This window comes from Rhinoraja longicauda, chromosome 8 (assembly GCF_053455715.1).
Source record: "Rhinoraja longicauda isolate Sanriku21f chromosome 8, sRhiLon1.1, whole genome shotgun sequence".
Taxonomy (NCBI): domain Eukaryota; kingdom Metazoa; phylum Chordata; class Chondrichthyes; order Rajiformes; family Arhynchobatidae; genus Rhinoraja; species Rhinoraja longicauda.
Window position 1 is genome coordinate 62,049,505 of NC_135960.1, and position 22,550 is coordinate 62,072,054.

The window sequence follows — 22,550 nt, forward strand, 5'->3', positions numbered from 1 at the left end:
ATAGTACAGGGGTTTGTGCTGAGAATGTTGTCTGATATGACCATGTTATTACAGAAGTTATTACATCAATATTACACCAATTACTCCCGTTTTAAAGAAAAGGTTTTCTAAAGCTGCTTTAACCATATGTGAAACTGAGAGAGGTCACCCCCTCTTGTCCTTGTTAAAAGCTGGAACAGGCAGCTTGACCTTATTCTAATTCTAGTTTGTCACTCAAGCTGTTCTTAGGGTTTAAAATTATCCCATTCCTTCTATTGCAGCAGATTATGGTTGCAAAAAAATCCATAAATTTACACTGTCAGATGCTACATTATCAAACAAAACAGAATACGCGTCTTTTCTATCAACAATTCTTCTGTTGCCCTCTTGGGGGTTAATGAGCACAGTACAATATATACTTGGGCTAGTTTCATTGTCAAACTAAAATGGTGGAAACATGCAACGGACAGGGCTGTACCACCCAGTTTATTCATGTAATTAGTTGGGATGAAAGGATGACATGAAAGTGCTCTCACGGCACCTGTCATGCTCAATTAGCGTTTCACAAGGTCCATTGTCCGATGCCTTGTTTCACCACCAGTGCTCGATGTGCAGTTTAATGGCCTTAAATAATGAAGCATTAAATAAACGAGAGAGATGAATGCGATCGTTTCTGTCCTGCCTGAAGGTTTGCCCCGAGTTACAAATAGTATTTTGTCAGTGGTACTATTTTAGCTACACTGCAGGTTTGATAAATTCTTTTTTTCTGGATTATGAATCATGTAATTTAGGATCTAAAACCATGTATTACAAGTTATTTCTGACAGTAGAAGACTTTAAATATATTATTACAGCACTATTTGACGATCCTTAAAATGTGGGTGGTTTTAATAACAGAAGAGTTAATAACATAACTCTTCATGAAAACCCTTACATGGCATATTGTGATGTCACATGTACCAATCCCATATTTTGACTTCAAGTCAAAACTGGCTTCAGAACTGGGCTCAGAACAAGCTTACTCATAAATGACGGAGGGTTGTGGTGGAAGGGTGTTATTCCGACTGGAGATCTGTGACCATTGGACTTCCGCAAGGATCTATGGCTGGGATCTCTGTTTAAACACCTTGGTCATAAATGTAGAAGGGCTGGTTAGTAAGCTTCCAGGTGGCATCGAAATTGGTGGAGTGCAGACAGTGGGGAAAGCTTTCAGAAGAGATCACTTGGGGATTTGAAGGGGGTTTGAAATCTTGGTGTTGTGACCATGTTTGCTTGTTGGGCTGGGAGGAAACAGTCTTGCTTATATTTTACCTTACCTTATGCACTTACCTTATGGACCAGGCCCTCCTTACCTCCATCACTAGTTGAGTTTCCTGAGATTAGAAAAGCGCAGCTAAATGGTTTAAACATAATAAAAATGAAGGGAATAATGGCGGGAGATAGATCAGCTGCAGAAATGGGCAGAGAAATGGCAGATGGAGTTTAACGTGAGCAAGTGTGAGGTGTTGCACTTTTGGAAGTTCAAATGTAAGGGAAAGGTATACAATTAATGGCAAGACCCTCAACAGCATTAATAAACAGTAGGATCTTGGGGACCATCCATGGCTCCTTGAAAGTGGCAACAAGCATTGCCACAGTTGATGGTGGAGTCAGATATGATAGTGGTACCTGGAAATGGAGATAATGAAGAGATAAGGATCATGTGTAGGCAGAGGATATTAGTTTAACTTGGCGTGATGTTTGACACATACATACATACAATACAATACAATACAATACAATACAATACAATATATCTTTTTTGTCATTGTACAGGGGTACAACGAGATTGGGCAAGCGCCTCCCATACGATGCAATAAATTAATTAACTAGTCAGTATTAATTTAAACAACCCAATGAAACAAATTGTAACAGTTTTAAAACAGAATAAAGTGCAAGTAGATCTATGCCGGTTCGCTGTGCGATGTGACCATCCAGCTCAGCAGGACCGGTTCATAGCAGCTATGGCCCTGGGGATGAAGCTGTTCCTGAGTCTGGAGGTGCGGGCGTAGAAGGCCTTGTATCGTCTGCCCGATGGTAGGTTCGAACAGACTGTTGCAGGGGTGTGAGGAGTCTTTGTGGATGCTGGTGGCTTTTCTGAGGCATCGTGTGTTGTAGATGCCCTCCAAGGCTGGTAGCTGTGTTCCGATGGTCCTCTGAGCTCTATGGACTACCCGCTGAAGAGCTTTCCTCTCTGCCTCCGTGCAGCTGAGATACCACACAGGGATGCAATGTGTTAGAATGCTCTCTATGGTGCATTGGGCCCGAAGGGCTTATCTCTGGCTGTAGTGTTCTATGTTCTACAAGTCGAAAAATAATTTCTGATGCTTATAGCAAATATTTCTTACATATAAAATGAAAGGGCCTTAATAATAAATGCGGAGTTTTTTACGGACCCAGTGGTCACTTTTGGTATTTTAAATGGAGGTTAATGGTCATGTTTTAATGTGGTGAGGGAACATTGGTACGATTGACAAATCATTCCTAGTTCATTTGTACTGAGTGATCAATGAGATACAAGGAATGTTTAGATTCCAATAAAGACATTTCAGCTGAATGAATTAGTGAGTAGGAAGGAACAGCAGATGTCGGTTGAAACCAAAGATTGACACAAAATGCTGGAGTAACTCAACGGGTCAGGCAGCATCTCTGGAGAGAAGGAATGGGTGACGTTTCAGGTCGAGACCGTTGTGTCTGAAGAAGGGTCTCGACCCGAAACGTCACCCATTCCTTCTCTCCAGAGATGCTGCCTGTCCCGCTGAGTTACTCCAGCTTTTTGTGTCTATCTTCGAATGAATTAATGAGTTTGAATCAATCTATGTTTCCTCCTAATGGCAGTAGGGTTTCCTCCTACTGAACCCACTTTTTAAAGTAAAGAGGGAGAGAGAAAACGGGGAATTATAGACCAGTTAGCCTTACATTCAGTAGTAGGGAAGATGCCTGAGTCGATTGTTAAAGATGTTGTAGCAGCGGATTTGGAAAGCAGCTTGCAGGATCGGTCAAAGTCAGCATGGATTTATGAAGGGGAAATCATGCACGACTAATCTTCTGGAATTTTTCCAGGGTGTAACAAGTAGAATGGATAAGGGAGAGCCAGTGGATGTGGTGTATCTGGACTTTCAAAAAGCCTTTGACAAGGTCCCACACAAGAGATTAGTGTGCAAAATTGGAGCACGTGGTTTTGGGAGGTAGGGTATTGACATGGATAGAGAACAGGTTGGCAGACAGGAAGCAAAGAGTAGGAATTAACAGGTCCTTTTCAAAATGGCAGGCAGTGACTAGTGGGGTGCCGCAAGGCTCGGTGCTGGAACCCCAGTTATTTACGATATATATTAACGATTTAGATGAGGGAATTAAAGGTGACATCGCCAAGTTTGTGGATGACACAAAGCTGGGTGGCAGTGTGAGCTGTGATGAGGATGCTATGAGGCTGCAGGGTGAATTGGATAGGTTGGGTGAGTGGGCAGATGTATGGCAGATGCAGTATAATGTGGATAAATGTGAGGTTATCCACTTTGGTGGCAAGAACAGGAAGGCAGATTATTATCTGATTAGTGTCAGATTAGGAAAGGGGGAGGTGCAACGAGACCTGGGTGTGCTTGTACATCAGTCACTGAAAGTAAGCATGCAGGTACATCAGGCAGTGAAGAAAGCTAATGGCATGCTGGCCTTCATTGCGAGAGGATTTGAGTTTAGGAGCAAGGAGGTCCTACAGGGCCCTGGTGAGACCTCACCTGGAGTATTCTGTGCAATTTTGGTCTTCTAATTTGAGGAAGGACATTATTGCTATTGAGGGAGTGAAGCGTAGTTTCACCAGGTTAATTCCCGGGATGGCGGGACTGACGTCTGATGAAAGAATGGGTTGACTGGGCTTGTATTCACTAGAATTTAGAAGGATGAGAGGGGATTTTATAGAAACATAAAATCCTTAAAGGATTGGACAGGCCAGATGCAGGAAAAATGTTCCCGATGTTGGGGGAGTTCAGAACCAGGGGTCACAGTTTAAGAAAGAAGGGTTAGTCCATTTAGGACTGAGATGAGGAAAAACTTCTTCACCCAGAGAGTTGTGAATCTGTGGAATTCTCTGCCACAGAAAGCAGTGGAGATCAATTCACTGGAAGTTTTCAAGAGCGAGTTAGATTGAACTCTTAGGGCTAAAGGAATCAAGGGATATGGGGTAAAAGCAGGAACGGGAAACTGATTTTAGATTTTCAGCCATGATCATATTGAATGGGTGGAAGGGCTGAATGGCCTACTCCTGCACCTATTTTTCTATGTTTCTCTACCTTCTTCCTGATGGCAGGGGTAAAACGAGTGCAGGGTGTTATGGGTCTCTGATGATGCTGGCTGCCTTTTTGAGGCAGCGACTCCTGTAAATCCTTTCCAAGGTGGGGAGGTCAGAACCTGTAATGGACTGGGCAGTGTTCACCACTTTTTGAAGTCCTCTTCGCTCCTGGACACTCAAGTTGCCGAACCAGGCCGTGATACAACCAGTCAATATGCTCTCTGCTGTACACCTGTTGAAGGTCATGAGAGTCATCTCTGAGTTCAAGAGGGTCCTCTTGAACAATAATAAATAACTACCAATCCCATGGGAGAGTCCATAGACATCGCCAGATGGGCATTGGGTCATGTTTTGGGAAACATAAGTTTTATAAAATCGTTATTGAAAAGGGTGTCCTCTCTATTTTTCTTCCCCTTCATATCTCCAAACTGTGGTGTGATGGTTCTCCGACTTCAACGTGACTGTGAGCGAGAGAGATAGAGAAGGACAGAGAGAGGGAAGGGAGGGTACATGTGAAATTCATCTGTCTGATTGCTTCTATGCAGGGTTAGATTTGTTTCTCATCCCCACTCCTGTGATTTAGATTTTTTTTAGATTTAGAGATACAGTGCGGAAACAGGCCCTTCGGCCCACCGGGTCCGCGCTGCCCAGCGATCCCCACACATTAGCACTATCCTACACACACTAGGGACAATTTTTATTTATTTTTTACATTTGCTCAGCCAATTAACCTACATACCTGTACGTCTTTGGAGTGTGGGAGGAAACCGAAGATCTCGGAGAAAACCCACGCAGGTCACGGGGAGAACGTACAAATTCCGTACAGATGGCGCCCGTAGTCAGGATCGAACCTGAGTCTGCGGCGCTGCATTCGCTGTAAGGCAGCAACTCCACCGCTGCGCCACCGTGCTGCCATGATCTTTGGAGGTCTAGATTATTCAATTGCTCGTGCTTGTCACACCATCACAACAATTTGTATTTGCCCATATTCCTGCTGGGATGGGGGACAACCAAAGGGAGAAATCATACCAAGATCCAAGAAACTACTCTTGCAAACTCCTTCAGCACACAGACCAGCCCTTTGCATGTTCAATGATTAAATGTTTGAAAAATAAGCTTACATAAATGCAAGGTTTTTTTTTGTGCAGCCTTTTGTGCCTGTGTATGGCTGGATTTTACTCATATGTAGTGTGATTTGACTAGATAACATGCAAAACAAAGTTTTTTCGCTGCATCTCGATGCACGGGGCAATAATAAACCAGAATGAATGACAATATTTTCACATTTTCTTTCAATATACAGGGAACCCCACCCATCTCTGCCCCAGTTCTCAAAAAAAAGATTTCTGATGCTTATAGTAAATACTTCTTACATGTAAAATGAAAGGGGAATAATAATAATAATAATAATAATAATAATAATAATAATAATAATAATAATAATAATAATAATAATAATAATAATAATAATAATAATAATAATAATAATAATAATAATAATAATAATGATGATGAATTATCATCCGATGAGCATTTGACAGCACTGGGACTTTCCATGCTGGGGTTTAGAAGCTTGAGAGGGAACTTTATTGAAACTTACTGAATAATGAAAGGCATAGATTTGGTGGATGTGGAAGGGATGTTTCCACTGGTGGGAGACCCTAGGACCAGAGGTCGTAGCCTCAGAATTAAAGGGCGCTCTTTTAGAAAGGAGGTGAGGAGGAACTTCTTTAGTCAGAAGGTAGTTAATCTGTGGAACGCATTACAACTGAGGGCTGCAGAGGCCAAGTCAGTGGATATTATTAAGGCAGGTTTGGACAAATTCTTGATTAGAACGGGTGTCCAGGGTTAAGGGGAGAAGGCAGGAAAATGGGGTTGGGAGGCAGAGATCAGCCATGATTGAATGGCGGAGTGGACTCGATGGGCCAAATGGCCTAATTCTACTCCTATAATTTGTGACTATATGCCTGTTGTTTACCAATGGTAACTTTTGTTATTTTACATGGAGGTTAATGTTTTCATTTAGCGAGGGAACATTGGCACGGCTGACAAATCGTTCCTAGTTCATTCGTACATCAATCCGACTCCCCCACCTTTGCAATTTTGGGATTTTTTAGCACGTCTTGTGCATGGTGTCCGAATTTGCGGGAGACTCAGAACTGCCATCACTGAACTCCTGCACATCAGAAAGAATTTTGAAAACTCAGGGGAGGAATGGGATGGAGCGCAGAGGATTCACAGCAATAGACAATAGACAATAGACAATAGGTGCAGGAGGAGGCCATTCGGCCCTTCGAACCAGCACCGCCATTCAATGTGATCATGGCTGATCATTCTCAATCAGTACCCCGTTCCTGCCTTCTCCCCATACCCCCTGACTCCGCTATCCTTAAGAGCTCTATCTAGCTCTCTCTTGAATGTATTCAGAGAATTGGCCTCCACTGCCTTCTGAGGCAGAGAATTCCACAGATTCATAACTCTCTGACTGAAAAAGTTTTTCCTCATCTCTGTTCTAAATGGCCTACCCCTTATTCTTAAACTGTGGCCCCTGGTTCTGGACTCCCCCCAACATTGGGAACATGTTTCCTGCCTCTAACGTGTCCAACCCCTAATGCATCAGGGGAGGGGAGGCGTTTCCTCACCTTGTCCCACCCCATTTCATGGAATATATTTCTCTTAACCAAAAGTAATCCTCAACCTTGATACCGCTGCTGTTCTGCTTTATTAATCACCATCCCATTCTTCCGTCTGGTTAACAGCAGTATGCACCTGTCTAGATGCATTCACTAAAGCAGGGGAATTGGTGTATTAAGGCTGCCTTCATGCATGGGAGTGAGAGATGCAGAGAGGGAGAGGGAATGTGAGAGAGAAAGAGGGATGTGGGCAGAGAGGGAGAGGGAGAGAGAGAGAAAGAGGGGTGTGGGCAGAGAGGGAGAGGGAATGTGAGAGAGAAAGAGGGGTGTGGGCAGAGAGGAAGAGGGAGAGAGAGAAATGTGGGCTGGAAAAGAAAACGGTCAGGATTTATGTTGAGAAGCAGTAAAACATTGTGTTCTTTAACAAGTCATTTGCTTTTTTGGAATGGGTAGAATTGGCAGTGGCAGAACTGGGTCATGGTAATCATAATTTTTGACTATTATTCTCTGTGGACCGTCCAATATATTTCCATTTTAGAAAGTCCGTGCTAGCAAATGTTTTTCTTTCTTTATTTCATCCTGATGGTCAATTGGAGCAGGAATGCACTACTTGCACTCACAGTGCCAATTTGACATGTATTTAGTCAGAAATGCCTAAATACATATCAAACTATTTTTTTTAAACCTCGGTATCTCATGGCAACAAGTATGTTGGGAAACATTAAACGTTCCCATGATTGAAGTGTAATCATGGAAAATCGCTGCAAGCGCATTTTGTAAAGATTTTAGATAAATGATCCACGTGTACTACTTTTAATAACAAAAAAAAACTTTCTTCCTTTCTAAAAGATCTCCTGGAGAAGTCGCGAGTTGTCAAGCAGCCCAGGGGTGAGCGGAATTTCCACATCTTTTATCAGCTGCTCTCAGGTGGCTCCGAGGATCTGCTGAGTAAGTACAATACTTTGGTGCACTACAGACATAAACAGTGTGTACTCCCAATCAGTCTGAAGAAGGGTCTCGACCCGAAACGTCACCCATTCCTCCTCTCCAGAGATGCTGCCTGCCCCGCTGAGTTACTCCAGCATTTTGTGTCTACCTTCGATTTAAACCAGCGCCTGCAGTTCCTTCCTACACATCTTCTCCCAGTCACATGGATACCCAATAGCTAACTTGTTCCAGCGCAAACAACTGTTAGCATTTAAACAGCACCTTGAGCAAAAAATATCCCCTCGGCACTTCACAATATTGGAAGCCAGTTCACACAAGGAGACATTAGAACTTATGACCTAAAGCTTGGTAGAGGGGGTGCGATTGTAGGGGCAGCTTAAAGAGTAAAGTGATAGGGAGATTTAGGGAGGAGAGTCCAGGGTCGAGAAACAGGGCAACTAAACACATGGCTGCTGATGGGAGAATGATGAAAATTGGGGGTGTGCAAGAAACCAGAATCGGATGCTGTTGGAAATATCAGATGGCTGTTGGACAGGAGGGGATTATGGAGATAGAGTAAGGTGAGGCCATGAAGGAATTTGAACATAAGAAAGTGAATTTTAAATTTGAGGCATTGCCGAACTGTGAGCCAGTGCAAGTTTGCAAGGTCCTGAGGTAATTGGTGGAATTTACTTGCTTCAATTCAGAATATAAGTTGCAGAATAATTCCATCATTCCAACATTGTTTAGTTCAGATAGAGATGTTTTAACTCCCAAGCAATCAGAACCATTTTATTTACTTGTTTCGCAGTAATATTAGGATTAATGGGAGCATACCTATTCAGGAACAGTTTTTTTCTTACGATCTTCAGCCTTGCCCAAGTCTCGCTTTAAGACACTGAAGCATGCTGAAGCTTATTTCATGTAAGATTTTCTCTCACTTTATTATATCTTGGTTATTATGTGTTAGCCTTGATAGTAGGTTTAGGCTGACTGTTTAAAAAAAACATAGAATTGAACTGAATTTGTGGATATGTGCACAGAGAAGATAGAAAGGACATTAATGTTATTGAGAATAGATACAAAATGTTGGAGTAACTCAGTGGGACAGGCAGCATCTGGATAGAAGGAATGGATGACGTTTCGGGTCGAGACTCTTCTTCAGTCTGTCTATCTTGGTGTAAACCAGCATCTGCAGTTCCTTTTGACACTTCATGTTATTGAGATTTGCCTGAGTCAAGTGGGGTGATTTCAATTAATTGCACTATTGGAAATAAATTACTATATTCAATGAACTGCTGAGGTTGGATGTTAAAAAAGATTTTGTTGGCCATAAAACAGTGAGAGACACCCTAAAAGAAAAGGGAAAGGCTCCCCCCTCAACTCCATCCAAGGACCCAAACAGTCTTTCCAGGTGAGACAAAGGTTCACCTGCACCTCCTCCAACCTCATCTATTGTATCCGCTGCACTAGATGTCAACTTATTTACATCGGCGAAACCAAGCGCAGGCTCGGCGATCGCTTCGCTGAACACCTGCGCTCGGTCCGCATTAACCAAACTGATCTCCCGGTGGCCAAGCACTTCAACTCTCCCTCCCATTCCCAGTCTGACCTTTCTGTCGTGGGCCTCCTCCAGTGCCATAGTGAGGCCCACTGGAAATTGGAGGAACAGCACCTCATATTTCGCCTGGGCAGTTTGCAGCCCAGTGGTATGAACATCCACTTCTCCAACTTTAGATAGTTCCTCTGTCCCTCCCTTCCCCTCCTCCTTCCCAGATCTCCCACAGTCTTCCTGTCTCCACCTATATCCTTCCTTTGTCCCGCCCCCCTGACATCAGTATGAAGAAGGGTCTCGACCTGAAACGTCACCCATTCCTTCTCCCGAGATGCTGCCTGACCTGCTGAGTTACTCCAGCATTTTGTGAATGCAAGTTTTTATTTGATAAATTCACAGTGTGGGTATGTGAAACATTTTAGCAGGAAATATTTAAATATTTAGCAGGTCAAATGGCAACTCCAGGGGTGAAAATGAGTGGGTGATTTTTGATCAGAATTTGGATCAGAACTAGGTATTTCCAGTATTTTCTGATGATGTTTTAGATATCCTGCGTCTATTGTTTTTTTGCGTTTACAAGTGGACTAGACGTTTGAACAGTACACACAGGAACAGGCCATTTCATCCACAATGCCTGTGTCAGGTTAAACTAATCTCCTCTGCCTGGGCATGATCGCTATCCCTCCATTCCATGCATATCCATGTGACATGTACCTAAGAGCTTCTTAAATGCCATTATCATATCGACCTCCATCAGCACAATCCTCCCACCACTCTTAAGAAAAACCTTCAATGCGTATCCATATACTAAAACTCTTGTTTGTTTGTTTGTTTGTTTGTTTGTTCCTGCGCTACAGCCAAAACGGAACAATTTTAATTTAATTTAATATAAGCGCGACAATTTTAGGCCCACCTTACCCACTGTCATCCCTTTGGTGCTAATGGAAGAAGTTTCATTGAAATCGGTGTTATATATTTTAAGTAATTCACATTTTAAAGTTTAAATCTAACTCATAGGGAGGGAGGGGGAAGGGAGGGAGGGGGGGGAGGGAGGGAGGAGGATAAGGGGGGTTGAGGGGGGTGGAGTGGGGGGGGGGAGGGAAGAGGGGGAGGGGAGGGGGAGGGGAGGGGAAGGGGAGGGGAGGGGAGGGAGGAGGGATGGGGGGGAGGAGAGGGTGTTGCACCAATGCACAAGAGGTTTGGGTCCAACGGGTCCACTTGGTCTTGTCTCCTATAAAATTTGCCCCTCTCACCTAAAGCTATACACATTGACATTTCCACCCTGGGAATAAGGTTCTGACAGTCTACACTAAATCAATAGTTGACTTTTGACTATTGATTTAGTGTAGACTTGCAGAACCTTATTCCCAGGGCGGAAATGTCAATGTGTATAGCTTTAGGTGAGAGGGGCAAATTGTATAGGAGACAAGACCAAGTGAAGCCATATTTGGCGAGAATGTAAGAAAGGGCATGCCCAGCTTTAATGGAACCTTTAATCTTGGTTAAACGATATGGTCGGCGATGTTCAGGCTAAGAGATTCAATTCTGCGCCGCAAATACCGTACGGGATGAATTGATTATCAGAATAAACCTGAGTATTCCATAATAACACCCCAGTGAACCACAATAAGCATTAGTTCAAGGGAATTCTTGCCTGATCCGCCTTGCAGTTGGATTTTACAACACCCTCGAAAGTAATTTTTTTTAAAAAAACAGGTTTCACGACAAATTGTCAAGTGGAGATTCAGGACAAATGAGTAAGTGCCAAAAGATAATGCAATTTCTGTTGAGTTTTGAGGCAGTGGACAGCAGTTGGTGCTTTCCCCAGGGAGCAGTGCAATGACTATTTACTGTTCCTAATTCGCATCGATGATTTCAATCCGTAAAGCGTATTGCAAATTCGATGAATTTACGAATGATAACGGTTCTTGCAAGCACGTTCAATACGAAATGGCAGAAAATATTTCTGTAAGTAAACAGAAGTATATTAAGCACATGTAAAATTGAGCCATGTGTATCCAATGTTTTGAAAGACCTTGGACATGGATGATGAAATGGGTGAAGAATCGCAATTAATATCCTGATTAATTTCTGAAAAATGGGGAGGTTTCAAAATAGGTAGAACATCTACATTGGACACTGAATTGGGTCATGAGTGCATTGTCTAGGTATTTCAATAGTCAATAGTCAATTTTATTTATAAGAAGATAACTGCAGATGCTGGTACAAATCGAAGGTATTTATTCACAAAATGCTGGAGTAACTCAGCAGGTCAGGCAGCATCTCAGGAGAGAAGGAATTTCTTCTCTCCCGAGATGCTGCCTGACCTGCTGAGTTACTCCAGCATTTTGTGAGTCAATTTTATTTGTCACATACACATAAATGCGCAGTGAAATGAAAAATTACCCACAGTCCAACAATAAGAGCAATAAAAATAAGCAATTACACACACAATCATAAACCAACACCAAACAAAAAGAAACATCCATCACAGTGAGTCTCCTCCAGTCACCTCCTCACTGTGATGGAAGGCCAGAATGTCTTTTCTCTTCCTCTGCTGTCTTCTCCCGTGGTCAGGCTGTTGGAGTTGCCACGTTCCAGGCCACGCCGGACGGTGAAAGGTCCGCAGCGGACCGACCCAAGCCCCGTGATTTGGGGCTTTATTTGTTACATGGGGCTGTGGTTGGAATTGGAAGGTTTCAGGGAGGGGCCCTGCTCAAATGTAAACAGTGCCATCTGCAGCAACAAAATAGTTTAAGATCTGAATGTAAATGATTTAAATGAAGGATCTGATCCTCAACCTGTACAATGTGGAGCTGATGTGATGTCAGAAGGTACAACCAAATATTGTAGTGTAAGAAAATAACTGCAGATGCTGGTACAAATCGAAGGTATTTATTCACAAAATGCTGGAGTAACTCAGCAGGTCAGGCAGCATCTCAGGAGAGAAGGAATGGGTGACGTTTCGGGTCGAGACCCTTCTTCAGACTGTACATCATCACAGCTACACCTTACCGTGTAGTAGATATTGAGAGATATCTTGGGGGCGGGCATCAGATCTCTTTAAGTAGAGATTATTCACTCTTCACCCAAATGAGTAATTCTCGCTTCTTAAGATTGTGACATTGTCAGGAGCTGGTTTGGTCTGTGCAATGACCACATAACTAATGAAGGACCATTCAACGACAGGAATGCTTTGAAGCATTGGAATCTTAAAGAAGTTATAACATTTTAACTTTTCACTTGCAGAACAATTGAAACTTGAGAGGGATGTCAACAGTTACAATTACCTTGGCCCGGAATCGGCAGAAGTAAATGGGTTAGATGATGCTGTTAACTTCAGAACAGTAAAGGTAAGATGTGAATGATGGGGTTAAATTCCATGGTTTCCTTTGGTTGAAACATTGTGACTTTATTACATGATGATTCCATTGGGATTATGTGCAGTGCCATCCCACAGTCTCACTGAAACCTTCAGATGAGTTGTGGGGACAAACTCAGGAACCATCTATTTTTTAGATATATTCGAATGATATTCACCTGAGTGTATGTATATTCTCCTATGTCATTAAAAATAATAATTCGATGAATCTGGCCACTTTCTACAACCCCGGTTACTGTTTCGCTCAAACTTTATTGTCTTGCTTTTTCAGATCTCTTCTTTTTAATTTCATAATCCACAAAGCCAATTGATTTTAAAATTTAGCTTGATTTTATAAAATCCCACAATTGGTCTTGCACTCATTCTCCCCCCCCCCCCTGTCTCTCAATCTCTAACCTGCCTCTCTCCCTCGCCCTCTCGGCCTGTCCCCAATCCCTTTCCATCTCTCCCTCTCCATCTCCCCCTCCCCCTCTCACTTACCCCTCCCCCTCTCCATCTCCTTCCCTGTCCTACTCCCCCTCTCCCTCCTGCTGTCTCTCTCCCCCTCCTGCAAGCTCTCTCTCTCTCTCTCTCCCCCCCTCCTGCGCTCTCTCGCTCTCTCTCTCTCTCCCCCCCTCCTGCGCTCTCTCTCTCTCTCTCTCTCTCTCTCTCTCTCTCTCTCTCTCTGTCTGTCTCTCATCGTTTTTGAGATTTACAGAATGTGAAATAAAAAGTGGAAAAGATGTAAAACCTGCACATTGCCATGATTACGTTTCTGACCAACACACTTTTTCTGTGTGGATGAGAAAGGGAGATTCCAATTAAATTTAGGTGGAGTCCTCTGTCCAACTTGCACGGTAAATTCAATGCGTTGACGGAGTGGGGAAATCCAGTTTCTTTCTATAGCTTTACCTAAGGTTTCTGATTAAACAGATTGAGATAATCCTGAGTGGGCCAGAATTCTGTGGAGCTGGAGGGCATGAAGTAGCTGGGACCTGAAACAGTGAACAGAAGGCCATCAGGCTTCACCAGCAGTTAAATGCCTCAAACTTAAATCATTCCTGCAACCTGTTGTTGGTGTCAATTTCTACAAGTGCTTTGTAGCTGCATTCTGATCACCCCCTGAATACAATGGTACAAACAACAATAATTAACCCATTACATTCTTAAGATGGGTGTTTGTGACGAACAAGTCTTTTTCAATTGCACTACTTTGCAGATGTTGTGTTGTGTGATCATGCACCAGCAGGTGATGTAAGCAGATTGAACTGGTTTAGACCTGCTCTTGTTTTTACTGATAAAGGCATGGACATTTTTAAGATGTCTGTCCTGATTATTCAGGGAAAACACAACATGATAGCAAAAAACAGATTTTAGATCATCACATAGAGGACCTTGCTTGTTCCAGCCATGTTAGTTGTCAGTTTGGTAAAATTAGCATTTAAATCTCTAGCTCAGAGCGACAGGCAATAATGTTTTAAACAAGACCTCATCTTCCTTCCCGTGTATATAGGGCTGGAAATGTAATGGCAATAGTTAACTCAGCCCATCTGCTAACACTTGTAATTACTCTGGAGGCTAAAAGAAAAATAAATTGGATTAAAGTTGCTTCTGATTGATCGTGTGAAGTGAAAGTAATGATCATAGAATATCACAGTCGACCATCTGGAGCGGCAAGTCTGTGCAACCTGTTTTATTGCTTCCACCCTTCATCCTTTTTGTTCATCTCCATGTTGATCCATATTGGAGGCCACTCATGAATCTGTACCACCACCTTCTTCTATCCCTCCACTTAGGCAGTCCCTCAGAGTCTAGAACGACTTGCCTCTATTTCAGTCCTGAGGGATGGAAGATTCTGGTGCATGATTGCTTTTAACATGGGATAGTTTTTAACATGCCAGCCGTCACATGGAATGAATAGAGTAAGGTTTCGGCCCAGTGGCGAGGATCTTCAAGATGACTGGGCATCAGGCCCTGCTGCACAAACCTATTGCATGCACATACGTATGCACAAGCACACGCACACAAAGCCACGCACAGGACACACTGACGCGCACACACACTCCACAGACACAAATGCACGCATGCTCACAGAGACACTCGCACGCACAAACACACACACACACACACACACACACACACACACACACACACACACACACACACACACACACACACACACACACACACCACACACACAACACACACACACACAGATGGGTGTGCCCACTTTCCTTCCTCTGCATCCCTACCTGGATCCACTCCCTTCATCACTACCCTTTGCCCTCAGTCTCCCTCCGTCCCTCACTCTTTCTGCTGACTGGTTAGCCCACAACAACAGTTTTCACTGTACCTCAGTATACATCAAAATAAACTCAACTAAACTACTCGCTTCCTGTCTGAGAGGAGATCTTATCGAAACGCATAAGATTATTAAGGGGTTGGACACGTTAGAGGCAGGAAACATGTTCCCAATGTTGGGGGAGTCCAGAACCAGAGGCCACAGTTTAAGAATAAGGGGTAGGCCATTTAGAACTGAGATGAGGAAAAACTTTTTCAGTCAGAGAGTGTGAATCTGTGGAATTCTCTGCCTCAGAAGGCAGTGGAGGCCAATTCTCTGAATGCATTCAAGAGAGAGCTAGATAGAGCTCTTAAGGATAGCGGAGTCATGGGGTATGGGGAGAAGGCAGGAACGGGTACTGATTGACAATGATCAGCCATGATCACATTGAATGGCGGTGCTGCTCGAAGGGCCGAATGGCCTCCTCCTGCACCTATTGTCTTTTGTCTATCTCCAGCCTCCTTAATTTACCCTCCCGATGAGCCTCCTCTCCCTTCCCCCTATCTCACAGTTTCTTGTAACTTCCTTTCCTTCTTGACTCTTTAACCCTGCCCACCGCAACTACCCTCTCCTCCCAGCTACTGCCCACTGGACTTGCTGCCAGAGTGAGCCCATACCTGCTTCTCCAGGTGTCCAGTCTGTCCCCCTACCTGTCATTGCTCTCTTCCATGGACTCAGCAACTGGCTGCCCACAAGTGTGGACCGTCTGTCCCAGAAAACTGTAGGACAATCTTCATCTGTGTAGCTGGTGCTGCCTGTTGTCAGTAGATCAGTCTGAGAAGGGTCTCGACCCGAAACGTCACCGATTCCTTCTCTCCAGAGATGCTGCCTGTCCCGCTGAGTTACTCCAGCATTTTGTGTCTACCTTCGGTTTAAACCAGCATCTGCAGTTCCTTCCTACACAAGACTGATGCTGACCTCCTAAAGCAATCTAGGATACTTCTCATTTGGATTGTGTGTCTTATTCACTTTAATCTTTCTTCTGCCTCCAGTTTGTATCTTATCCGTATCCAACAAACTTTGTTGTGGTGGTTAAGTTATCGCACTAACACCCATGGGCCAGGACATCTGACCCCAAGACAAGATTTAAATCCCACCATGACAGCTTGTAAATTTAAACTCAAATAGTGAAACAAAATAAAAACTAGTCTCAGTAATATTAAAGGATTATTGTTAAAAACCATCGGCTTCACTATGTCCATCTGGGTTCCTACCCAGTGTTGTCTGTACGTGACCTTAGATCCACCAGTATGCTTGACTCTTAACGGTCCTCAGTTCAGAGGCATTGATAATGGTCAATAAATGGTTAATAAGAGGGTGGCATGGTAGCGGCAGAGTACAGTTGCTGTCTTATAGTGCTTGCAGGCGTTGGAGTCCCGGGTTTGATCCTGAGTACGGATGTTGTTTGTACAGCGTTTGTATGTTCTCTCCGTTACCATGTGCATTTCACTCCAAGATCTTCGGTTTCCTCCCACACTCCAAAGACATACAGGTTTGTGGGTTAATTGGCTGGGTGTATGTGTAAATTGTCCCTAGTGTGTATAGGATAATGTTAATGTCTGGGGATCACTGGTCAGCATGGACTCAGTGGGCCAAAAGGGCCTGTTTCCGCGCTGTATCTCTAAACGAAATGCTGGTCCAATAGGTGCAGTGATGTCTATATTTCATAAATAAATAACCAACTATGAAAAATACTGACGCCCACTTTAGTCTATGTTCAGACCCGCATCCAATGCATTCATTGTAATCCTTTAGAAGTTATTTGCTTTCCCCTTTGTGGTAGCCATCCATTAGTATTTTTTATAATCTTGTTACATTTTTCACTGAAGATAGACACAAAATGCTGGAGTAACTCAGCGGGACAGGCAGCATCTCTGGAGAGAAGGAATGGGTGATGTTTCGGGGTCCAGGACCCTTCTTCAGACTGAAAGTCGCGGGAAAGAGAAACGAGAGATATAGACGATCATGCCGAGACATATAGAACAAATGAATGATAGAAATGCAAAAAAGCAACGATGATAAAGGAAACAAGCCATTGCTAGGATGAGGCGAAAAGCGGGGTGTGAAATGTTTTTCACTTTTCGATACATTTCATGTTTATCCTCTTTCTTGCCTCGTCCTTCTGTCAAACTGTAGCCATTTAGGAGGGGGAACAGTCTGAAAAAGGGTCTTGACCCGAAACATCGCCATTCCTTCTCTCCAGAGATGCTGCCTGTCCCGCTGAGTTACTCCAGCATTTTGTGTCGATCAGCCATCAGGAGGGTCTGGCTTTGGTTGCCATCTGTTTTGCCCTTTGCACAGATGTGCATGTGCAGTTTTCTTTTTAAAGGTTGGCCCATTACTCTGTTGTACACACCAGTCTTTGACTCTTATCTGCCCTGGCAGACCTATGTTCACATTGCTGAAATTAGCTCACGCCTACCAATTAATTTTTATTCCATTGATCTCTTGTTGCTTCTTATCTAATCTGAATTGCCAAGAGTGTTTAATTGTCCTATGTACTAAGCAACGGAACAATGAAATTCGTACTTGCAGCAATTTATTTACTTGACACAAATGAATGAATACAAATCATAGGATACATGAGTCGATCAGGTAGTGCAAAAACCAGGGTGCAGAATCTCGTGTTACAACTGCAGAGGAAGTGGAGATTAAAAAAATGCAAGTGCCATAACTAGGTAGGTTGGAAGATTGTGAAGTCACCCAGCACACGAGAGGTGTTTTGAAGAATCTGATAACAGTGGGGAAGAAAAATGCTGTCAAGCTTTTGTATCTTCTGCGTGATGGGAGAGCGGAGAACAGAGAATGGTGTTCTCTCTCTCTCTCTCTCTCTCTCTCTCTCTCTCTCTCTCTCTCTCTCTCTCTCTCTCTCTCTCTCTCTCTCTCTCTCTCTCTCTCTCTCTCTCTCTCTCTCTCTCTCTCTCTCTCTCTCTCTCTCTCTCTCTCTCTCTCTCTCTCTCTCTCTCTCTCTCTCTCTCTCTCTCTCTCTCCCTCTCTCCCTCTCCCTCCCTCTCCTCTCCCTCTCCCTCTCCCTCTCCCTCCCTCCCCCTTCCCTCTCCCTCTCCCTCCCTCTCCCTCTCCCTCCCTCCCTCTCCCTCTCCCTCTCCTCTCTCTCTCTCTCTCTCTCTCTCTCTCTCTCTCTCTCTCTCTCTCTCTCTCTCTCTCTCTCTCTCTCTCTCTCTCTCTCCTTGAGATTTACAGAATGTGAGATAAAAGGTAGAAAAGATATAAAACCTGCACATTGCCATGATTAAGATTTGTGACCAAGGCACTTTTTCTGTGTGGATGAAAAAGGGAAATTCCAATTAAATTTAGGTGGAGTCCTCTGTCCAACTTGCACGGTAAAATCAATGCATTGACGGAGTGGGGAAATCCAGTTTCTTTCTATAGCTTTACCTAAGGTTTCTGATTAAACAGGATGAGATAATCGTGAGTGGGCCAGAGCCATTTTGGGAAGAATTCTGTGGAGCTGGAGGGCATGAAGTAGCTCGGACCTGAAACAGTGAACAGAAGGCCATCAGGCTTCACCAGCAGTTAAATGCCTCAAACTTAAATCATTCCTGCAACCTGTTGTTGGTGTCAATTTCTACAAGTGCTTTGTAGCTGCATTCTGATCACCCCCTGAATACAATGGTACAAACAACAATAATTAACCCATTACATTCTTAAGATGGGTGTTTGTGACGAACAAGTCTTTTTCAATTGCACTACTTTGCAGATGTTGTGTTGTGTGATCATGCACCAGCAGGTGATGTAAGCAGATTGAACTGGTTTAGACCTGCTCTTGTTTTTACTGATAAAGGCATGGACATTTTTAAGATGTCTGTCCTGATTATTCAGGGAAAACACAACATGATAGCAAAAACAGATTTTAGATCATCAAATAGAGGACCTTGCTTGTTCCAGCCATGTTAGTTGTCAGTTTGGTAAAATTAGCGTTTAAATCTCTAGCTCAGAGCGACAGGCAATAATGTTTTAAACAAGACCTCATCTTCCTTCCCGTGTATATAGGGCTGGAAATGTAATGGCAATAGTTAACTCAGCCCATCTGCTAACACTTGTAATTACTCTGGAGGCTAAAGAAAAATAAATTGGATTAAAGTTGCTTCTGATTGATCGTGTGAAGTGAAAGTAGTGATCGCAGAATATAAACTCAAATAGTGAAACAACATAAAAACTAGTCTCAGTAATATTAAGGGTTTGTTGTTAAAAACCATCAGCTTCACTTATGTCCATCTGGGTTCCTACCCAGTGTTATGTTTTGACCCCAGTATGGTTGACTCTTAACGGCCTCAGTTCAGAGGCATTGATAATGGTCAATAAATGATCAATAAGGGGGCGGCACGGTGGTGCAGCGGTAGAGTTGCTGCCTTACAGTGCTTGCAGCGCTGGAGACCCGGGTTCGATCCCGACCACAGGTGCTGTCTGTACGGAGTTTGTACGTTCTCCCCGAGATCTTCGGTTTCCTCGCACATTCCAAAGATGTATAGGTATGTAGGTTAAATGGCTTGTAATAAGTGTAAATTGTCCCGAGTGTGTGTAGGGTAATGTTAATGTGTGGGGATCGCTGGTCGGTGTGAACCTGGTTGGCCGAAGGGCCCGTTTCTGCACTATATCTCTAAACTAAATGCAGGTCAATAAGTCCAGTGATGTCTATATTTCATAAGTAAATAAACAACAACAAAAAATACTGACGTCCACTTTGGTCTGTATTCGGCCCCGCACCCAATGCATTTTATTATAATCCTTTAGAAGTTATTTGCTTTCCTCTTTGTGGTAGCCATCTAATGGTATTTTTTAGAATCATTTCTAGAAGTTTTTCACTTTTCGGTCCATTTCATGTTCATCCCCTTTTCTTGCCTCATCCTGCTGTCTAACCTGTAGCCATTTAGGGGAGGGAGCACTGAAGTAGGGTCGCGACCCGAAACATCGCCCATTCCTTCTCTCTAGAAATGCTGAGTTACTCCAGCATCAGCCATTAGGAGGGTCTGGCTTTGGTTGCCATCTGTTTGCCCTTTGCACAGATGTGCATGTGCACTTTCCCTTTTAAAGGTTGGCCCATTACTCTTTTGTACACACCAGTCTTTGACTCTTATCTGCCCTGGACAGACCTATGTTCACATTGCTGAAATTAGCTCGTGCCTACCAATTAATTTTTATTCCATTAATCCCTTTGTTGTTTCTTATCTAATCTGAATTGCCAAGAGTGTTTAATTGACCTATGTACTAGCAACGGAACAATGAAATTTGTACTTGCAGCAATTTTTTTACTTGATACTAATGAATGAATACAAATCATACGATGCATGAGTAGATGAGGTAGTGCAAAATCCAGGGTGAACAATCTCGTGTTACAGCTGCAGAGGAAGCGCAGATTTAAAAAATGCAAGTGCCATAACTAGGTAGGTTGGAAGATTGTGAAGTCATCCCCAGCACACGAGATGTAAGAAAATAACTGCAGATGCTGGGACATATCAAAGGTATTTATTCACAAAGTGCTGGGGTAACTCAGCAGATCAGGCAGCATCTCAGGAGAGAAGGGATGGGTGACGTTTCTAGTTGAGAGCCATCTTCAGAATCTGAAGATGGATCTCGACCCGAAACGTCACCCATTCCTTCTCTCCTGAGATGCTGCCTGACCTGCTGAGTTACTCCAGCATTTTGTGAATAAATACCTTCCCAGCACATGAGAGGTGTGTTCAAGAATCTGATAACAGTGGGGAAGAAGCTGTTCTTCAATCAGATGCTACATGCTGTCAAGCTTTTGTATCTTCTGCCCAAAGGGAGAGGGTAGAAACAGAAAATGACCGGGATGTAAGTGGTCCTTGCTGGCTGCGTGAAGGGGTGGGGGGTGGGGGGTGGGGAGGGGGTTGTGTGATCAACTGGACTGCGTCCACAACCCTCTTCAATTTCCGCTTGTGTTGGGCAGAGTAGTTGCCATGCACATATGAGATGCATCCAGATGGATCCAAGTCCATTGACATGGCTTTCCTCAGGTAGCACATTGATTATACCCTCTCAACACAAGCTCAGCTACAGTCCTTGAAGTCGAGTTCTGTAAAATGGATAGCACGGTAGCGCAGCGGTAGAGTTGCTGCTTTACAGCGAATGCAGCGCCGGAGACTCAGGTTCGATCCTGACTACGGGTGCTGCACTGTAAGGAGTTTGTACGTTCTCCCCGTGACCTGCGTGGGTTTTCTCCGAGATCTTCGGTTTCCTCCCACACTCCAAAGACGTACAGGTTTGTAGGTTAATTGGCTGGGTAAATGTAAAAATTGTCCCTAATGGGTGTAGGATAGTGTTAATGTACGGGGATCGCTGGGCGGCACGGACTTGGTGGGCCGAAAAGGCCTGTTTCCGGCTGTATATATATGATATGATATGATATGATAGCGAGAGTGTTGTCAGTTCCTCCTCCAATCTCTGCTATTTTTCCTGCAAAACTTCCCTAATCGCGCTCTTTTCCTTCCAGACAGAATGCTTTACACCATCTAATTTACGACCGCATAAAAGACTGCTTGTAAAATAAACACTTGTGTTGAAGACCCACGAGGAAAAAGCAGTTGGCGCTCCCAATTCTCACATTGCAAGGCACAGTTGCTGGTGCTATCACCATTCAAGTTCAAACATAGATCATAGAATTGACTCTTTAAAATATACCTAATAACACTGATATTTATTCTCCATCAAATCCTCTTCTAAAGGTAATAGGAGCTTCCAACAGAAGTACTGCTTAATGCATACTGTAAACTGGTAGAAAGGTTCTAACTCTCCATTCTATTAGTATTCTAATTGGTCTATTTTTTAAATGAACACAAGGTTTAATTAATAAGATTTACAGTAATATTGGGCCAGTGGCGTAGCAGTAGAGGTACTGCCTTACGGCACCAGGAGTTCGATCCTGACTACGGGTGCTGTCTGTACGGAGTTAGTACGCTCTCCCCGTGACTTGTGTAGGGTTTTCTCCAAGATCTTCGCTTTCCAAAGACATACAGGTTTGTAGGTTAATTGGCTTGGTATAAATATAAAATTGTCCCTGGTGTGTGTAGGGTAGTGTTAATGTACAGGGATTGCTCGTCGGTGCAAACTCGTTGGGCTGAAGGGCCTGTTTCTGCGCTCTATCTCTAAACCAAACTCAATTTTTTTTTCTCTGCCAACTAAATTCCTTAAAAAAATTCTAGGAATTCATAAATCATTCAGCACACAAGAAAGTCATGATGCCTGATGTGATCATAGCTGGTGTGGCCCTTTGACAAACATTCCAATAGTCCTGATCCCTGTTCTTTTGCCTCATAGCCCTGCCTATTGTGCAATGCCCTGAGATTTCAGTCTGATGTAACATGTGGATGTTTGAACACCATGTTTTTTCTACCTTTAGCAATATATGCTATTGGTTAATGTTTCATTTATTTGGGGGAAATGTTATGGAA

General features: G+C 43.4%; 1 protein-coding gene across 3 annotated transcripts in view; it reads left to right on the forward strand.

The window, feature by feature from the left end:
- myo1b (myosin IB) overlaps nt 1-22,550 on the forward strand; it is a 263,983-nt gene that overhangs the window by 152,298 nt on the left and 89,135 nt on the right. For all 3 annotated transcript variants that reach the window (XM_078404126.1, XM_078404124.1, XM_078404125.1), the window contains exons 8-9: nt 7,786-7,884; nt 12,668-12,771. In XM_078404126.1, coding sequence (XP_078260252.1) covers nt 7,786-7,884; nt 12,668-12,771 — 203 coding nt within the window. The remainder of the gene's footprint in view (nt 1-7,785; nt 7,885-12,667; nt 12,772-22,550) is intronic.